Source organism: Temnothorax curvispinosus, unplaced genomic scaffold, assembly GCF_003070985.1.
Source record: "Temnothorax curvispinosus isolate PA1 unplaced genomic scaffold, ASM307098v1 QBEX01011515.1, whole genome shotgun sequence".
NCBI lineage: Eukaryota > Metazoa > Arthropoda > Insecta > Hymenoptera > Formicidae > Temnothorax > Temnothorax curvispinosus.
In genome coordinates this window covers 943,151-964,819 of record NW_020221295.1, presented here as the reverse complement: position 1 = coordinate 964,819, position 21,669 = coordinate 943,151, and the positions used below count along the sequence as shown (strand labels likewise).

Sequence of the window (21,669 nt, the reverse complement as noted above, 5' to 3'; positions counted from 1 at the left end):
TATTATAAAATAACAAGCGAATATATGAAAAAAAATCTGTTATGTGTGATTAATATTATAAATAAGTAAATATTATTAATATTATAATATTATATACAATTAAGACTGTTCAAATAAATATGCAATTTGTCAAAAAATTGAATAAAAAGTCCTTGATTTATTCACAAGATCACTACGATTTTATAAGTAACTGAAGTGTTAACTTCGATAAAGTCGCTGTTTATCGCTAATGCTACCTTAGAACATTAAGACTATCCGATCGCTAAAGCTACCAACTTGCTGACGGTCGAGATAAACGTAGTAAGGGTCGGTCGATAGCATCTCGGTCAGAATTCTGTAGTGCAACACGTGGTTGCGACGGGGAACAATTCGGAGCAACGCAAGAAATACGTGAGGGACCCGCGCGTGACATTTTAATTCTTGCGCTTAAGATGATTAATTTCTTACGTGCCGCAAATAATTCATACGGGCCGCTTTAACAGAAAAGTACACGTCAACGTACATCGCAAAAATATTAAGTTGCACTTACAAAATTAGCATCATAAAAAATGCTTATTTGAAAGCAACTGATACTTATGCTGCGCACGTCTCTCTTACTAGATAAATATAATTTTGAAATCAGATAGTTATATTGAGTTATATATTTATTCAATTATATTTGCAATTATACTCGGTAAGAATAAAAGCCGTTTCTTGGAAAGACAGCGTCTTGTTTTAAAAAAGCTATATCGAATATTGGAGGACCTTTCAATTTTTCGTAAGTATTGCACCATATTGACAAAAATGATATCATTGATCGGGGTCATTGTCCCGCCGTGAATCATTGTCGAAACATTTCGTTTGGTCCACGTAGCGAGACGTAGATACCTTGTTTCTTAATTTCGCGCGATGCCTCGGGCGTGCGCCTTTGACGTCATTTCAGAGGTGATAGACAAAAACCGCAAAACCGCTTTGAGCATTCTTTGCAAATATACGTAGCATAGTAATTTCCCATAATATTTTTTTGACAAATGTTATATCGTGTTGAGTGAAATGACAAGTATTCGTTCTGCAGTTATATTTTTGTTAATTTGACATCAAAATGCACTCCTGCGTCTTTGGAAATAAAGACAATTGAAGTTCGCAATGCTTTCACGTAGATCTGTAATGGATTTTACAATTCAGTTTCAATATCATGAATATTTTATGTGTTATTGATATAAATCTATTTTTCTCTTTGAAATTCTAACAATGTCGATTGGAAAATGCTTCCTGGTGTATGATAGCTGATGCTAGAAATAAATACGCCGCGACGCACGTCATCGTAAATCGCATGGCAACGTTTCTGCACTCGCAATTCCCGTTTAAAAAAGTCTCTTACAAATCTATTCGATCGCGGAGCGACGAACAAGACGGTTCTCGTGAGATTGCGATGTCTCATATTCGGCGCACAGTAAAGTCCAACTTTACGAGAATGCAGCGAGAGGGGAGGGCGAGAATGGATCGTACGCGGGTAAAACAGATGTAGTGTGGGTGTAGAGCATCGAGCAAAAGCGAGAGAAAAAGAGAGGGAGAGTATGGCAGACGATGTCCGGCCATGACCCTGCTCCGCTGGTCGTGCCTCCTTTACAGAGAAAAGAGAGGAGACCAGAGGAGCGAGGAGAATCGGCGACGTATGGAAAGAGAAAGAAAGAGAGAGAGAGAGAGCGAGAGAGAGAAAGAGAGACGACTGGTCAGCCACAGCACACGCAGTAAAACGCGCTATAAAACGCGATGCAGCGCGGCCCCGGCCGCGACGAAGCCCGAATCTCGGATGTCGATCGTGCTGGCGCACCTCGCAGAGAGATTGCGGCTATCAACCGCAAGTGCGTGACATCATCGATTGCTCTCTCTTTCTCTCTTCCTCTCCCTTTCTCTCTCCCTTTCACGCCAGCAGCGTACGCCTCGCCGCTCTGTAAATCAAGTAGAAAATCCACAAGAGCTGGTACTCAATCCCCGGTGAAGCCTCGGTAAGGCGCGGAGTGGTTTCAAGCGATCTCCTACCAATAAAAACATTATTACGGCATACGCTATTGCAATATATGTGTAGAAAATTACTGTCGCGCGATCGATCAATCTGCCTGAAACGATAAATCTCTGATATTGGCTTCTAAACAAGTGGAGCAGCAACAGTGATCGAAGTTTTATTAGCAGAGAATGTAAGAAAATTTACTTCCTTCATTATTTAACCGCGTTGCGGTTTGATAATTCCGATTGAAAAGTCTTTACCAGAAATCGTCACGATAATATAATTTCAATGCTAAAAAAAAATGAAAATAAAATTTAAAATATATTTCGAAATAGATATAGTACGCGTGCGGTAACGCTTACCGCACATTACTGTTGTAACACTTCACGGCTATTTGAACCGCGCCGTTAATGAATATCGTTGGTACAACGAATAATTTATGGAGATTTAATCTTTCGACCGTGATGGATAATGTAATCCGCGGATAAATCCCTCGCTTTACATTGTATAATATATTTTATTGCATTTTGCTCGCCGTGAATAAAGCCGTGCGTCAGGCAGAACGTAATTACCCGTGCCATGTGCAATAATCAAATCTTCAATCGTAATACGTCGTTTTAATGCGAACGCACGTTGCTCTTATTCCGCCATTCGCGTAATTTTCATTTACGTGCGACGTTACAGCGGAATTGCATCATTTTATATTTTGTCGTTCGAATGTCAAAAGTTTATCTTCAATCTAGTTTAGAATTTTTTTACCGATTTTTTTCATCAATATATATACCTAGGTCTTGAAAAAAATTATCGAAATGATATTCGGCACGTTTTTCCTTTTTGCGATCTAAGAAAATGAAGAAGAAATTTATCAAGTAAGAAATCTAGAATAGTATATTCAAAGACTAACATGAAACACGGCATTCTTCAATTATTTACACTAATAATAAATATTCAATAATTTTCGTCGAGCAATCTATCGCACTGATAGGATTACGCGCCGACCAACACGAGGATTCCTCATCTATCCTGCGCGCGTTTAAATCACACGTTACGATGCTCGGGCCCATTATTTCACGAACGGAAATAGTGTCGGGCCGCGCGCACGTTGCACGGAGGTCAATAACCATAGTTGCCGCGCTTTCGCGAGAGAAGATGCAGAATTGCCGCCGCGAGCACTCGCGTGGTTGCATCAAATCGGGGGTTGTTATTTATAGGAACAGCTGTGGGCATTCCCGCACCGCGCGGAGTCTTCTCGTAACATTTGCAGAAAACTTCCCCCTCGTCATCTCGTGCGCTCTCGCGCGCGAACAAACGCCTCGCGGGAGTGCGGCAATCGCGATTACGCGCGCGTCCCAAATGTATTTTAAGGCGGCCACCTCCTTCGGCCTTTTCAAAGATAGGATCGATCCGGACAGGGCGTACATTCTAATGAGACGTTTACTCGGAATTTATCACGTTTCAGTCAGGTTAATTCGTTGACACAAAGTACGTGATGCGACAAAATTGCAATATATTCATATTTGCGCAATATTGATTTGCGAACAGATGTCCGAAATTATAGTACTGGTTAAATGAGTGACGTTTCGAACGTAGCAACTTATCTCGCTTTCTCATTTCATACTTTTTTCCCACAAGTCCGCTCTATAAGACGAATCAAATGATCGCGATCGCTCTAATCGGAGGAGTTTGATTTCTCGGTACGAGAAAGATCGGGTAACTCGTAACACGATATGCACTTGATACTGAACTTCATATTATGTTTCTCTCTCTCTCTCTCTCTCTCTCTCTTTCTCGTAAACTGTCTCACGCTATCGTAACTGCTCACAATTTTAGAGTAAAGACGAAGGCACGCTTGAAACTATGCTCGAATAATGCTTCCCTATTAATAAATTCTAACTTAGATATAATTAGAAATTGTTAATTATATTGCCGTACTATCTCGCCGTGGAAGCTTTCTCATCGGCGACAAACCGAGCGTGAAAACTTTGACTATGACTTGCTTGATTTATCAAAGATATTCCACTTAGTATAGCGGCAGACGAGCGATCGATGCCGTCGGGATGAGAACAGTGACTCTAGTCTATAGACCTTATGAAATATTGAAAGGAATTCGTCATTGTAGATTGCTGAGTCTCTCTCCCGCGACCGCCGCCTCTCCCGCCATTCATACTCGCGAGAGCGACTGCTATTGACAGAATTCTTCAAAAATTCATCGCATCCCTCACTCGGACGGAGACTCCAATCTCTTTCTGTCCCTCTTTCCCTCATCGGCGATCCGTTATCGTCGCGTATAAACCGCGCTTTATCTCTCGTCGCAAGGCAGACACTCGAGGGCGCGACGTCGCTTCTTTTTATCTATTCGCCCGTCGAGTTTATCGAATTTTTCTCCCTCTTTCTCGTTCTTCCTCTCTCTTTCCGATCTTTCGCGTTTTTCTGTCGGAGACGCCTCGTTAAACGTCGATAAATCAGCTCGTATGCGCGAAACGTCAGAGAAACGATAATAAACGCGTGTTGTAGCGCGTTCCGCACGACGAACGGAAATAGACGTTTAATTAATTGCCGACGGTCACCGGTCGTTAGTCGTTACGCAAGTGTCGATGATCGGTATAAAGAAGCAATCACTAAAACTCAGAACTACATAACACCGCGGTTCGAAGGAATCAGAATAGTAACACAAAATTATCAATCTGCATTTCTTTCGCTCTTTGATTCCTGATTGTACATTATTGTCTTAGTTTCTAGAATAATGTCTAAATATGTTGTTATAATTACATAAGTATAATAGGACTTGAATAATTCACATTATGACGTTGATACCAGCATACGGTGTAAATACGGTGACCATATTGTCGGGGAGAAAATAAAGGACAAAAGGACCTGAAAATTTTAGGGCCTTTTTGTGTGTTCCAACATATTTCCAAACCAGTTTGTGACTGTCAGGAGTTCTCGTGTTATGAAATTTTCTTGCATAGTATACCAAAATGGGATGCACAGTTTTCTTAAGTACAGAAAAGAATTTGCTATTATTGTGAAAATAAAGGACAAAATTGAATTTTGAAAAAATTAATAAATCTAAAGGACAGTTACTTGAAATAAAGGACTGTCTTTTACAATAAAAAACATATGGTCACCGTATGTATAAAATATAGTAATACCCCAATTGTAAGCGGAAAAACTATGAAGCTTAGATATTTTTACAAATTTCGACAAATCTTTGTGGTATCGAAATGAAATATAAAATTAATTTTCATTATTCGTTGAATTATTTATTGCGAACGTGCTCGCAACTAATGAGAGCGTTGTTCATATTTCGCAAATGAATATTTATCTTCGGCGGGCGCGTCATTCCGGTTTGTTAATTAGGACGCTGATTGAAGTAGTCAACAGGCTCTCCGCGAATTTTGGCAATCAACCTAACTATCTGCGGCCATTAATATTCATACGGAGAGGATATCCACTTCGCCACTTCTCGTATGGTGTAAAGCATTTTTACAGTCCCTTAAAGCCCCGCGTTTCTGGTAGACTAGGATCAGATAGGGGCACGCGTATTCACCGGCTCATGAAATTCGGCAGATTTTATCTACGCGGGCTCTCCTCCTGCGCCTGCGGTTGCACCGACGCGTATTATAAATTTATCGCGGTCGGTCATCGAAATTTCATCGAGCGTGAAAGTCAAGTGCACTCGGTGATCCTTCGTGCACCCCGCGGAACAAATCGTTTTCTCCTCCTTTTTTCTTTTACATACGGTTATAACCCTTTACCTTACACATTTCTTGCCTCCGCTCCTCGCTATCCGCGTCACATCAATTTGGTCACTTGTTAAAGTAACTTAACACGTGATTCGGTCAAAGAGGCGCCGTGTACCGTTTTAATTAAAACCCTTCGCGATTTTTAAAAATAACCTCCGGTACGTGCGTAGCCTGTTGACGCTATCCTCTGTGCATTTTGATGAAGTATAGCTAACTGAAGGCTCAGTCCCCAAGGCTCCCAAATACCACGCTGATTAATGCGCTGAGCTTGCCCTCGTGCGATCTTCACGCTCTCGACACTTTGCAAAGTGCGCTCTTCGAGAGTCGAAAATAAGCGTTCGCTCACGCGTCGAGGAGGACGCGATGATAAACATACTCGTGATCGTTTGAGCTCACTCCCCCGACGCAGAGCAGTAAAATAATCCTCATAAATCCAAGAAATTTACGTTATTATCGAAGATAACAAAATGAAAAAAAAAAAAACGAGACGCTTTCAATCGCGAATGTATGAAGAATTAATGTCGCAACAACGAGGAAGGAAAAAGAGGGACAGTTTGCGAGACACACGAAGCGAATAAATATTACGCTCTTTCATTGCTTTGTCTTTACCTCCATACGTGAACGATGGGCTCGAATCACGCTCCGCGAATTTATCAGGCCCGACGGAGGGAAGGGAGAAGGATGAAGAACCGTGACGGGGAACTCGTGAGGCGAGCGGGCGATAAAAGAACGAGACAATTGTGAGGGAGTGCAACGGGCGCGCGGGGTGGCAGGAGGAAGGGGTACTTTATTTAATTTTCGCGACTCACGAAACGCATTCTGGGCCGCACGTGTCCTGCAGCGCGTTCGGAGAGCTGTGCCGCAGATCGTTGCCTCTTCGGCGAATCGCTCTTCGAGGAATCGATTTCCGCTTCGCGCTCGCGTTCGCCCGCTATGAAACTCGTCCGATTATTACCGAAGACTCGCGGAATAATGACGGTGACCGAGGGCGACTAATAATTGTGATCCAGTTGCGCTGGATCAACGCCGAAATTGTACCTGCTGCGCAAGAAGTTATGGACCGTCCGAAACGTGGCCGCAGCGAGTGTTGTAATTTTGGGTTCAGTAGTTTTTTCTGCTGAAATTTTAATCCTATCATATAGTCGTCTCGATAATAATCGATGGAACGGTTTAATAACAAAATAAAGTAATAACTGTATCACAGAATTCTCTTTTGTCATACGTTCTGAAAATCTTCAGAAATAATTAATCTTAAATCAAATTAATGTTTAGTCACAACTTGTTTTAATCGATCTCTGGACACGATATCGATTTTATTATCGAACACTGTACGGTCATCAATCGTGATCGACGGAATAATTTAATCTCGAGTGCAATCGCGTTGGGCAAGACGATTAGTTATAGAAAATGCGTGCCTAATATCGCTCGCGTCGTAATCGCGCACGGTTGACGCAACGGTATTGCGGCACGTGTATTTTTTAGCATTTCGATTGCGCGGTATCGCAATAATGGTAATATTGTCAGCGTGCTAAAATCGTCGATAGATAATGACGCTTCTTATTAACCCAGCTATAAACGCAACGGCGGCGGCGTACGTATACGCCGCGGGCCCGCCAGGCCGACCTTTTTGTTCGCTTCGCGATCGATCCACGTTGCGCATCGTTACATGTAACCTTTCGAGTGGTGCTCGCGCTTTGGAGAATTCGAAACCGAACACACATTTGCGTTGCCGCAGTTGAATTCGCGATAAATTGCAAAAATCCAGAACTTTTGCTCGAAACGTTTGCGCGATGTGCATGCACGTGAACTGTCGTCTCTATAAAAAAAATGTTAATTTTTAATGTTGTCAAACTACATACTACTTCTCCATCGGCGATAAATCGTATCACAGACTTCGTTCTTATCTGAATAAGTTATTAAAAAAGCTCTTATTTTAGTCTCTCCGTTAACGATCTAATAGTGAAACTTATAGTCACTGTATATAAAATTAAACTTGATTAATTCTCGATGTATTTATCGAATACAAGGAAATTCATAAGAGAATTCTTCGAATGATATATAAATGTCGCGTTTAAGAGAACATTGATCTGACCGATTAACTAAGGCGTCGCGAGACACGCTTATTAACGCACGATCGACGCCTTCCTGTAACGGCAGAATCACGGCCGATCTCCGATAAATGCGCGAAATGACGTAGCTACAATTACCGCGTATATCTGTCGCTCGTAGTTCCATTGTTCCGGAAAAGCGTGCAAAAGAATGACGCGATAAAAAAAAAGTGCACCAGCGAGCGAGTGAGCGCGCGGAGAGGAGTACGGTGCCAGCGGCCGAGGTGCATTTTACGCATTCGCGTGCGTATGCGCCGCTGTGCAGCTCCGACGCGGCCTTGAGAGGGGTTCTTTGTGCGGTTCAGCGTTCACTGCGGCTCGCGCTCACACAGCCGCGAAACATTGGCGCGCGCGTACACCCACACAGTCGAGACTGGCTCCCGCCGTTACATACGTACACTGTAACAAGTTGCGTTGCACTTATGTACAAAGGGCGCTCCATGTGACTCACGTGCTCGCATATGCTACCGGCGCACTCTCCATCTCTCTCTCTCTCCTCCTCCCGTTGTTGATCTTTCCTCTTTTCCCTCCACATCCTATTCTATTTATTTCTCTCTCTTTCTCTCTCTCGTTCTTATTCCTATATATATACCCACACACATACACACGCAAACACATATATACCGCGTTTCTCTCTTTCTACTCTCTGTACTCTTCTCTTTGTCGGTCAACGTCTCTATCCCACTCCACTGTTGAGTGTGCACATAGCTCGATCCAGATATACACGCCGAAGTGCACACACGAGACCACGAAGAGTGCATGCGGGTGTTGGCCACGTGCGCGATGCACTTTTTGCTCGCAGGGCAACCTTCGCCTTTCATGCGTCGTGCGCGCGCGGGGCCGCGTTGGAACTTTATACCCTTTTCAGCGATTTGCTACGACGAGCTTTTCGGTATACGCCGTTGAACAAAGGTAATAGGAAAACCGCGACCGCGAGATCACTGTGTGTTTTTCGTAAAGTGAGAATACTTCGTCGAGCTTTCCTTTGACAACACTGACAGTCAAGCAGAAATGTGTAACAAAAATCGATTTGCTCTCGAGACCTTTGTAATATTCCCTGAAATTCTAAAACTAGATAGTTTTTAAAATATAAATGAAGATCTATAATTATAATATTATCCCGTTATTATATCTACCGTGAATTTTTCTTTGTAGAGAGCGTCATTCAATTATTTTAGAGTCCAATTTTATTCTACAATTAATAATATGAGAGAATTAATGATATATAATTAATCTCTTTTATTTTTTCCTGGCGATGATTCATCTTTCATGAAAATACGACATATCTCGCCCAGCTTGCTGCTTTCCGCGTTTTCAACATTTCAAATAACATCTACATGCTATTTTCAACAGATTTATAGCTTTTAATGTTCGTGTATATATTACAATAAAATCAAGTAGAAACAAATTTCGAAAGAGATATATGTCTTTTTTCTGAACTACACATAACTATTGCCAATTTCTCCATAAAACCGTACATGAAATCGCACATATAAAGACATAAATCTTTCAACATCGCGAGTTCGGCATAATAAATATCGAGTTCGGTTATTATAAATCTCTCTCCGCAAAGGTTTAGCGCGGGTGTTCTCACGCGAGCTCCGTCGAGTGACATTTGGCTGGAAAAGCAGGTAGAAAGCCGACGGGGCGTCGATGCCGCATCTCTACGACGCATATATTTTGCAAGCGGTGAAAAGCGCGCGAGCGGTCGGCCACATCTCTCTCCCTCTTTCTTTCTCTCTCTGTCTTTTTCAGTCGCGACTACTGCTGCTGCTCGTGCTGCTCTGTACAGAACGAAGATTTCGCGACGGCGAGCGGCTTTAATCGAATGTAGGCGATGACGACGATGTGTGTGCTATTGCACAAGTGAAAGAGCCGCGAGCCATTACGGACGTTTACTCGAAATGTCAAGGATGCAACCACGTGTGCTTGCGCGGGAAGACGACGGAGAGTCCGAGAAAAAGAGATAGAGGGAGAGAAAGAGGAGAACCGAGACAATGACAGCCGCGAGGCATGATAGAATTGTTATTTTGTCACGCATGACTCGTAAGCACGCGTCCACGGTGCGAAATGAAAAGTGGTCATGTTTAAATGTTTCTGGAACCTTACGGCACGGTAAGCGCCTTTCCGCGGGGACGCCGCTTTCACCGCGCAGTCGGAGTCGCGCGATGCGCTTTCAAGGTTGCAACCGCGGAGTGCAGGAGCATGATATCGCGATTTACGTTTCGTAACACGGGACAAGTGTCCTCTCGATGCTCGGTTATCTGTAAGGGGCAAGCACATGACATCAGCAGCTCGCGCGCTTTGATATCCGATGCCGATCGTGGAAGGAAGCGATACTTATTTATAATCAACTTTGTTGCATCAGACAGTATTAGGATTCTTTTATTTTTCAGCTAGAGAGGGCATGACGTGGTCGCTTAATAAAACTGTTAGTCGATGACACGATAGCGAAGAGGAAGATATATCTTGATGATAAATAAGTGACGAGATAAGTGCAACGGCAAGCGTGTGTCACTCGGTAGCGGGAGACAGCGCGTTAAGACTTTATCGTTGAAGGACTGTTCTACGAAATCGTAGCCGCGGCAGATAAAAACGCGCATACACACACATATCCAGACAGGAGACAGGCAGTCTGCTATGGCGCGTGATAACACACGTTTTCCAAGCGTTGATATCAACGTATGTTTGTCGAACTCAGAACAGTTGATTCCAAGGCCTGACGTCTAGCAATACGATTGTCGATGACGTTGTATCGTATGATCAACGCGATGCGCAATAGTTTAACAGACGTGATCACCTCGCGCCAAAGAAACTGTAAGCACTGATATATACATAATTCTGATATTGGTTTCTGTTCTAAATATTTATTTAGAACACATATTTTTATATCTTTATCTCGCGTAAAAATACTTCTGATTGCCTATCCGAGAAATTGGAGCTAACGAATGTCATAAACATTTCTTACGATATCCAGATAAAAGTTGCACGTGCGCAGGAATATTCTTTCGTAATGTCCACAAATGTCGAAACTGCAAGGAGAAGGCTGTCGGATCACCCGTTATAAATTTTAAAGCGATCATTACCCAACAATGTCGCTCCTGCCATATTCGGACTGCGTTACCTTGCAGCATGCACTTAGTGGCATTAAACCTTATATGCGAAGTAACCGTCTTAACGCACTTCGGTCACTGGCGAGTTGCCATTGTGTAACATAATTTGCGTGTAATCAATTGTCGTTATGAAGCGTGGCGATACGAGCGCGAGGGTTATTACCGTTCGTTGGCGTACGGTAGCTGTAAAACCACGGTCATCATTAATTCAAGTATCATGTGACGCCGTTGCCTGTTAAATGCATCCGCGATGAAAGAATCTTAATTATGTCATGCGAACCGATCAATCCAATCATTATTTCTTCTCGACTCGTAGACTCTCGTCTACGTCGATGTAGCAATTTCTTTCGTGATCGTTTTCGTATACTTAAAAAAAATAAAAATCTTTGTAGACAAAGATTTGTAGATTTGTAAGACTTGTAGAGTCTTGAAAGAAGATTTTCCTTCTTTGTTCCATAGATCGGGCGCCGCGTCGATCCGGTGGTTCCGGATCCCAGCAACCTCTGGTGATCTGGCTGCAGCCCGGCAACGTCGAAGACTTGTCGAGCTTGCCACTGCCGGACCTGGTGCAATCGGCCGTGGATCAGCTGCCACCGCCGTCGCCCCAGGTGACAGTTTCTGTCCCCAGCAGCCCGATGAGAGACGCAACATTTCAGTTTCCTGAGTGTAACAGTGTCAGCAGCAGCGGTGCACCGTTGCCGAGCCCAAGGCCACGGCCGCGAAGACGCTTCGCCTCGGAGAGCTCCGTCATGGAGACGGGCCCGATCGAGGTGAGCAACTGCAACGGTACTACCTGCCGCTGCCACTTCGGCTTGATTGTCAACGAGAGGCAGTCGTGGACGAGCGTGGGTGCCAATCTCAGGAACATCGCCGGTGATTTCCACGCGTGCAGGACCAAGGTCAGTGTTACACGCCAGTCATGCATCGTTACTTCGCATTGAGATCCGTAATTCCGATTCGATCGAGTAACGGGGGAGGAATGCAGATTGCGGATCTCAATATGGAATGACGCTTTCGCGTTCTTTCCCATATTGAGATCCGCAATTTGCATTTCTCCCCCGTAATTCAATCATATTAATACATCGTATCGAGAACAATTGAAATATTGTAAATAGCACCTATAAATATTTGTATAGAGTTTCATGCGCATTTATAATTTATGAGATTAAATTTTACTTTCGGATCGGGTTATCAGCATCGTTTCAAACACGCTGATATTGTCGTTTTTTTTCTTCGCGCTGTCAGTGCTACCGCTGATGGCGTAATACAGAAGCGTTTATGGTGAGAGGAGTACAGGTGTAAAACGCCACGCGTAAAAATTGTACGGCACGCATTTTGCATGCACGGGGGCCATCGTGTAACTTTTCACTCCGCGCATCGCAATTTCATCTTCCCCATGAAGGCTTTTATTTGTCATAAAGTTACCCTTGTGTCACGAGTATTATAAAATGTAACGAATACGCGACGAAAAGTCCTCCGACGGGTGTTTAGTTTGAAATTTCGCTTGCCCCTCTGAAACCTCTAAATTCCTATTGTTTAATTTACAGATTATATTACGAGTTTTATAAATGCATACGTGTTCTTTATTTTTGCACGCATTATAGATATATTCTGCAAATTTAAATTTGTTTAATGCATAACAAGTCCAAAAAATACTTTAATTCAACATAATTAAATTGGCGTTTCCCTTATCCATCCGCATATCTTATTATTTGAATCTTTCGCGGAATTTCTATATCTATCTCATCTGACCCGTATCTATTCACCTCGATGACCATTAACGCGAGTATCGATTTTGGCCGGGGATAGACCACTATCCAGATTCCTCTTTCGATATCCAGGATTTAATAGCGCCACGAATGATTCAATACTTCCCATTCCACCGTAGAACTTCTAGGCGCCTGGCTACGATGGATTCGCGGTTAGAGGTGTGTTTCTTCCTTAAGAAAGATAGAAACTATTCGTCGTTGCGTGGGCGGGGTCATAAACGCGAATTTAGTTATATCAGGGTACCGGCGATGTCCCGCGGGTGCAATAAATATCAGCTCACCACCGTCGAGACATCTAGTATTGCCCCCCGTGTGTACGGCCCGGGTGCCACTGGCACTTCATCAAAACTCCACCCATCCCCTTCCTCCTCATAGTGGTCGTTTGATCAAATATGTATCGCTGACTGGTGTGGTCCTTCTCTGATATTTTACGACGATTCCTCGCTTGTTCACGGTCGGAAGAAAGAAAGTGACGATTGGGAATTGGCTGGCGAATAAATAGAGAACTGCGGATCGGAGATATATATTACGAACGTATATAGAAACGTGTGCGATGTAATCACCTTCGCATCACTTCGATTAACACAGTAATGAAACGTGTCTGTGATATTACTTTGATGGATTGACAATTTATATATACACGAGATTATTCCTAGATTCTTTGCTAAAAAGAAATAAATATCACATCCACGTCACAGATTAATTATAAATATATCTCTCTTTTCCTAAAGATGGGAAACTCATTAGAGAGACGGCAATCCTTCTTTCTTGAATATTTGAATTTTAAACGTTCTATTCGATTATGAATGCAATTTCCTGTTGTCTATTATTAATTGAGACAAACGTATTGCGTAACGTCAATATTATGCCGAGTTGATTCAGTTGGCTCTCTGCGATACACGAGAGAATAAATGGGCATAATTAATGGCGGGAAGTTTCTGATTACTGTCGCGGCAGTTACGAGAGCTATCCACTTCTTCATCATTGAAAAGACTATGGAGGGTCGTTCGATCAAATATGTATCGATGAACGAGAAAATTCCCCTCAGTTTTACGACGACTCTTATTTGCGGTTGCGGATTGAAAGAAAGTGAATGGCAGCAGGAATAGCAGGATGAGACAGTAATAGGAAAAGTAAGAAGAAGAGAAAGTAGACGGGGGAAGAATCGTAGGATGTACAAGGTGGAAAGAACCATTTCTCTTTTATTCCGCCTCGCTTTTATCCACTTTAAAGGTCCGCCGGCGTGATACCCAATCCCGGAACGTCTAATTATTACTGGTTAAGTGCCGGTAATTGAAGGGGGACGAACAGACCCGTGAAATTGAAGAAATCTCTTCGTCTCGCCTGCCCATAGGAGATCGGATACCGATCAGTTCCTCGGCTCGGTAACTCGAGGAGCGTCTTGTTGATAATACGAATCGCGGAGGATCTCCCGGAGCCGACAGGGTCGTCTTCACGCTTTTATCTTCTTCGCGCGCTCGAAGAAATTGAAATGTCAGATTAATACAACGCTGGCAATCGCGTCGATCAGAGGATGGTCGATCTCATTATAGCTAACGACATCCCTCTATTGTCTTAAAAAAATTTTTATATAAAAATTTAATTGTTTCCTCACTCAATAAAATGCTCAATAAAAGTATGTTATTTTTGGCGAAAAATTATTTAGCACTGAAGCAGGTCACTCTTGAATAAATTTGTCGAGTCTCTTGTCAGGTATTCGTAATTATAATAATAAATATTAATAATTAATAAATTGTAAGTATGTGGCAGCGTAGTTCTCAAAGTGCTCGTCATCGAATCGCGACTTTTCCAACGCGTCTGAACGCGAACTTTCCGCGGATTTCCGGAAATACACAAGTCACGGAAACGATCTTCTCGTCTCCCTCTCGTCTGCCCCTCTGTACCTGATGGTCACGGAAAACCAGCGACGGCACGGTGCTTTACATATGCATGGAGAGTAAGCGAGCATGTAGCGGCTAAGTGGCCACATCCCCTTACGTGAAAGTTAAGTGGGCATGGCAGCACGAGCCGTGGCCACGGGCCGAGAAAATTATCTTCAATTATCTCATGCAATCGGAGCTCTCCCCCCCGCCCGCTTGTTCGCTCCTATCTCGCGCGTTTCGTCTATCTCGCTCTTTCGATTAGCCTTTCGGCCGATCGTCACTTTTATACCTGCTCGGTAATCGAATAGCCATACGCGTTCTCGCCGTGTTTTCGTTGACCTCCGGATAGAGAGGGTTATACACCTGGTAACTTGCGTTTCTATGTAATACAGGATTATGGGTGAGTGGCCGCGCTCGTAAAACGCGGGATATAGTACTTCAACGTGTCAGAAACAGCGAAATAGCTGACTTCTCGTGTATCGCTTGGAAAATTGAAGTCAAGCAATTTCCCGCGAGGGCATGCCGATGTACTGCATTCGTGTACTCCCGCTCCGCGAAACTCATTACTCGCGACTCGCGAACAAGCCGAATTCTTGCTTGTCTCTAACTCGGAAGCTTTTAAACGACTACTCGACCTGATTTGTTTCCGCGCGCTCGGCAAGTAGCATACATTTCGCGAAATAAGGTGCGCGTCCGTCACAATCTCGTGGCGAAACGCGCGCTCGCCTGACATTTATCTGTAGTCGTTTAAACGATCTGACCGACGCGCAAATTGATACATTAGTATACCCTCATCACGCGGCGAGATAACGGATCTTTTTACGATGGCGCAAGCCGAGGGCAAGCCGCGTCGAACCGCCGCTAAAAGAGGGGGAGTCCCGATGCAAGAAAGTCGATAGTTCTTCGGACCGTAGTCTACGCTCGCCGCACGCGAACCGCTTAACTCTCGTTTACGTCTTATTTTCACCTTCGTCGGTAGATACCCGCGACTCCACGCTCCACGCTCCCGCTCTATCCTCTCGCGGAACGCGGCCGCGCTACTGCGCGTAACCTGCGCGCAAATTTATAACGCGTTGTCACGCGCAGCACTCACGGAAATTCCCGCTCGCCTCGCTTTATTGGAAACGGGAAAATTATTATCGCACCGCGCCTGTGCGATTTCGCCCGTCGGGGACACCGATAATTTATATAATACTCCATGCATCTCTCTAACGAGACACCTGTAGCAATAATAATAATAATAATCTGCCTGATAAGCGACCGCCTCGTGAAAAATAGTGAAAGTCGTGGTAATTTCTGGAATATGACGGTAACTGGCTGCAGCTAGTTATCATGTATGGAAGTATGGCCATAATAATTAGTGGTGATCGACGTTTAATTATTAGTCATTACCATAAGCAACAGTATTAAGAGTGATAATGAGAAATTGTTTATCTGATTACCTGTTTATTTGTTTTTGAAAACGAGATTAATCCTTCAAGAAATAAGATCGCCCGAACAATCACGTTTCCGCGTGCATCCAACGTCTTGTTTTCGCGACGGCACTTTTGCTACCGCCGACCATCGTCTCGTGATAGACGCAGCTCGTTTTAACGACGGTGGCCGCGGAGAACGCATTGCACGTATCGAACGAGCGTGCCGACCGCAACTTCTGTTTTCCATTGGCTTTTTCTTACTTAGTCTTCGCGGCGAAACCTTAGAGCCGGGCGATTGGCCGTTTCCACAGCAAACCGCGCAATTACGTTGCACAATAATCTATCTTGCCAGTATAGTCGCGCGTGGCGCGCGCTCGCGATCGTAAAGCCTCTCTGTCACGCCGCGGCGGGACTCCGACAACGGTGGAACGAAGATGGAGGAAGAAAGAGCGAGAGGAGCCGGTTTAATCGCTCGCATCGCGCACTCTCGCGAAAGCCGCTCGTGCGTAATTGCCGATATTTTTTTCTGGACGATCGATAATTCGCGATAAATCGCCGCGAGCGTTACGCTTGACTCGTAGGCGCGGCGATTATCCCACCGCTCGTAAATTGATTTATTTCGGGGATTGCGCGATGTATAAGCCGAGAGGCAAGCGTGCTCGAGTCCTTACTTCATTCTCCAATTGTCTATCGTTTTTCATATTGCTTTACCGGTGTAGCAAACGTATTGATAGCTCGTGCACGTACCTAAGCGCGGAAATACAATATATTGATTTTCCTTTCGTGATGCGTATTGAAGAATTGGTTGCGGTTGGCAGTCACGGGGCAATCACGGGGAAATTTACATTTTACGATTCATTCGTCATAAAGTGGAGTGTGTTGCGTCTTTTCTGCAATTTGCTTTCTAATCTGTATTCATGCATTTTTATATTTGATCGCAATGTTTTTCTTTTGTATAAAGTGTTTTTACTGCCATTGATAGTCGACCTCGTTTTCTTCTTTTTTTTTTCGAATCCGGAGGATTGACTCACGTATCGTGACGATGCATTTTTCTTTGTGTAAACGTACCAACAATGAGTGTTTTAATTTACATGTATCTCTGCTATTTATCGAACGTGTTGTATTAAAAAAATTTTATTCTAAAACATGAATTTATAGAAACATTTTGTGTGGGTGTAATCTTATGGATAAGAGACACTTCTCATATTTTGCTTTCTACAAAATAGTTTTGACATAAAGTTTTTCTATTTATAAATGACATGTACAAAGAGAAATGTATTTCTCGAACGAGCGTTCTCTTCCGGACTGCGGGACTATAAAACGGCATCACGGCGATATCTCTGTGGCTTTATACACGCGGAGACTAACAACGCGTCGACGCGGAGAGAGAAAGTCCATCTCGTGGTCTCGGTTACTGTCGCAGGTGGCCGATCGGGGATCCTATACGCATTAGACATTAACGAACGTTGATCACGTCCCTTCACCCTTCGCGGCGGCTCACCCCAGTGTCAGTCGTCAACGCGCGATTCCGCGGCGAGGAAGGGACACTATTAATTGACGAGCAGAACGCTCCCACAAGCAGCACTCTCGCGCCCTCCCACATAATTCTTCTTTAATGTGACGTTCTCGTCTACTCCTCTTACTTTCCGCCCTATCCACATCCGAGATAATCTTTCCTCTCGCGCTTATACGCGCCAACGACGAATCGAATGTTTTTCCCGTGCGTGATTGCGAGGGTGTAAGAGAACATGTATTCTCTTACGCCCTCTCTTTTTCTCTTTCTCTCTCTTCTTCCTTCGTGGGGTCAAACCGGCGACGTCGCCCAGATATTATGGTCATCCCATAAAAGCCCGCCGCCTCGGCGATTGGGCTTTCCCCGGGCGTTTATTATTGCACGTCCGGTCATGGCGAGTGGATTAAGACGAGACGGGAATCGGAAGTCGCGGGTCGAAGCTGAGATAACGTCGACGGGAGGCGGGCGGAATGGAGAAACAAAGGGAACCCTTCGGAGTTAATCGTCCTGTGGCAGGAGATCGTTCTTTCACGCGAGATATTACAAGAACGTGCCGTCAAGATCTGCGATAATTTTCTCGGACTTTGGCTAGGTCAATGTAATGGATTTTTTATTGCGTTCCTTGTATTATATTTTATTCTGGATAAAATTAATTATGTATTTTATAAAAAATATATCTATTTCAGGATAAATTTACACGTTAACTTGTATCAAATTGCTTAGCACGTCTCAAAAATCAAATCGACGATAAAAGAAGATTATAAACTTTCCATATAAAAAAAAAAAATTTGTACAGCTGTCGCGAACGAAGTTGCAAGAAATTTGCACAAGCGTCTCGCGTGGAGGACTTCGCGTGTCTTCTTTTTTCAACGCAGAATCCTCGCGGTCCGGCTAATACGCGGAATCATTATACCGGCCTTATCCGAAGGTACCGCGAGCTAATTGGGTAATAAGTATCGTTCATAAGTACGTCCTAACGGAATTCCTTTTTGCGCGTGAGCGATTTGTATGATTCTCGGCACGAAATCCCATGCGGCGGCTTCACCAAAACCAGTAGCTGCAGGCATCACTCGGCGCAACGAAATAGAAGTTAATTGGGTAATTAGTGTCATTAATAAGCAGGCTTTAATTGAACCTTTTTTTCCGAGTCGCGAGTGGTCTGAGCGCGAGAAACGGTTTTCGTAAAGAAAACAGGGAGCCCGGGGGGTAGACGTTGGAGATTTTAGCGACGCGATATTTCCCCTCTTGCAACGCCATCGTCGTTTCTCCGTGTAAATTCGTCGGGATAAGGGGACTCGATAAAACGACCGCGTCGCATTTTCCTCCTTTTTTTTCCACCGAAGGCTAAGCCGCAGAAGAGTGCCGGATTGTCGGTAATTCCGTCCAATTAGGACATTCCCAATTAGGAACCTTAACCCCGCGCGTCGACCGTTGTTCCTTCCTGTACCATTCTCCAACTCCCCGGATCTACTACAACGAGGAGAAACTTACGACAAGTCGTTTTCGCCAAATCTTCGCGAGAGTATTGGAATCTTGTTACGTTCGTTTACCGTTTGGATATCCATTTTCACAGAGACATTTAACGGCATTGCGACCTAACTGTCGCAAATATCGTTGCTTAATCTATTTTATTTTTCTTACGTGTTTCGTGTATGTCAGTATGCAATTTAGACACATCTTTTCTATCTGCATATTTTCTATATGCTCGCATTTCATAATAATATCTTACATTATTTTTGAGATTAACAGATCAATAGCAATACACCGAATATTGAATTTAAGCAATGTTTCACTCTGTTAAAATCGAACAAGGATACCGAGCAATACTGAACGATGTTGTTTACTTATTGTTGCAGTCCGAGATCGAGAAATCGCCACTACCGATGATCGGTCCAGGTTTGTCCAACGGTCGCAACAGCAACTCGTCGTCCACCGACAGTCTGTTATCGCTGTTGATTCCGACGCCGCTGCGAGAGACCCTTTGGGCAACGGTAGCTCTATACCTTGGCTGGAGACTCGTCTCCCGCTTGCGATAGATGCGCCGATCTTGCCCAACCGTTCTGGATGACCCTGCGGGCTCGATCGACGATTGCGTCGGTAGCTAGAACGGCGATATTGGAAGCCACTAAAATGGAACGGACGGACTGCCGGCAACTCCTTTCCTTCTGCGATCGCGAAAGTCCTGTGTGGAATTCTCTGGACGGATCGTCTCGAGAGAAGGAGGAGGAAGAGGAGGCAGTCCATGGCGCATACTCCGGATCTCTCTATGTGATCGGATAATGGATTTAATTGAGGTAGAACGCGTCGGAAAGGCGAATTGTTCTCTTGTTTGAACATCCACTCCGATAACACAATTGTAACTTTATATTGTATTTCGCTTGTACTTTGTTTTTGTATTTCGCTTGTACTTTGTTTTTGTATTTCGCGTTTGCGTTGCGCGGCTACGCGAGAATGCGCTTGATCGACTTTTTAATCGGTTCCTGAGGGACCATGTGACTGGATATAAAATATTGATATCTTTGATGATGACGATGAAAGTAGTGATAATTATTTGCTTCTGCGGCGTGCTTCTGATTTCCTTATAATTGACGATTCTGATTAATTTGATTGATAATCGATTATATAATAATCGATTATATAATAATCGATAATATAATTATCTGATAGTTGATAATTGACAATTAATAATTGGTAATTGATAATGATGATAATGGATTAATTTTATAATAATTTTTTATATTGATGATTGTGATAATTGATAATAATAATAATGATGATTGAGTTGACGAATTATAGTTGCTCTCTACTAAATATATTCCCCTTTATCCCTCCTCAGGGACAAACGGGTAAAATTTACATAAAAAGATCTTTAAGAGATCTTTAGAAAATTGGCTACGAGATTCCAAAAAAGGTTTTAATTATTTTCTATTGATTAGAAGTCGATGTCGACTGGAGAATCGACCCAATCTATTTACTTGATTGCTATTTATCGAGAACTGCATGCTATCGATAAATTGTGACTGTGATTGCCGCGGATGACGAAGCGAGGATTAGCAACGGCGGAACAGCGACGTCGAAGTACAAGTGCATTCTCGCGCGATACAGGAGTTATTTTCGTACGTAGCTATCTGTTCGTGCCGATAGTTCGCCCTGTGAATTCGTAGGCGAAGGACGAAGGACGGGAGCTTTTTTGGGGGGAGGGGGTAGAGGGAAGATAACCCGGGCGAGAATAATAGAATTGCGTATTATGTGGCGATCGGACCCGAGACACGAGGAGGGAGGTATTAAGGGTGACGGGGGAAACTAAGGACGAGATCCAAAGAGGATTAAACCCAATAATCAAATGATGATCTCATTACGAATAAATAAAGAGAATTAAATAAAGTAGTGTGATTATATGGGAGCGAGAGAGGGCGGACCATACGCCCCCCAATTCTCTGTCTTCTCTTCGCGCGTCCGTCCCTCTCTTGATCTCGCCAAGGTATAGAAAAACTACTTTTCGATATGTGGCTTGTAGATAACGCGGTTCCCCGACCGGTAGCGGTCGACGGAGCAATTCTTGTCCAAGATTTTTTTAACGACGCCGCGCCACGACGATGTTTCGCGAGGCTTGCTTATCGTAAATTTCCTCGGAACGAGACAACGAAGATTTTTTAATACGTTTGACAATATCACGAGCCTAACCAACGGACCTGTTTCAACTGAATTACAATCAATTCATAGTTACGATCGATCGGCCTCGCCAGACGTCTACGGTGCGTGAGCGGAATATATGTATATAAAGAGACGTCGAGAGGGATAACGACGATTCCAAAAATGTTAAGAGGATAGGGGACGAGCGAGGACGTAAGATGGAGACAGGGGAGCAAACTTGTATATGCATAGAGGATTTATCTAAAGTAATAAAAACTCAGTAATAAGTCGATGTTATAATAATTAAAGTAGATAATCGATAGGCCGAGGATCGCAGCATCTTGATTGGCTAGCTGCGACTCCCGTGGACAGTTTTCAAATGATCTCCGGTAGCTTAGCTATTAGTAGGCGCCCTCGTGACATGCGAGACGCCTTTCGTGGCACATCGGAAGGAATACCTTCTTCTTTCCCCTGTGCCCTTTCTAACTTGTCTATACTTCTC

General features: G+C 43.7%; 1 protein-coding gene across 4 annotated transcripts in view; it reads left to right on the top strand.

Annotated features, from left to right (window-relative positions):
* Window positions 1–20,167, top strand: part of LOC112461582 — an 88,152-nt gene extending 67,985 nt beyond the window's left edge. For all 4 annotated transcript variants that reach the window (XM_025026877.1, XM_025026876.1, XM_025026875.1 and 1 more), the window contains 2 exons: window positions 11,414–11,853; window positions 19,391–20,167. In XM_025026877.1, the coding sequence (XP_024882645.1) occupies window positions 11,414–11,853; window positions 19,391–19,570 (620 nt within the window). In that variant the 3' untranslated portion in view covers window positions 19,571–20,167. The remainder of the gene's footprint in view (window positions 1–11,413; window positions 11,854–19,390) is intronic.
* The last annotated feature ends 1,502 nt before the right edge of the window (window positions 20,168–21,669 follow it).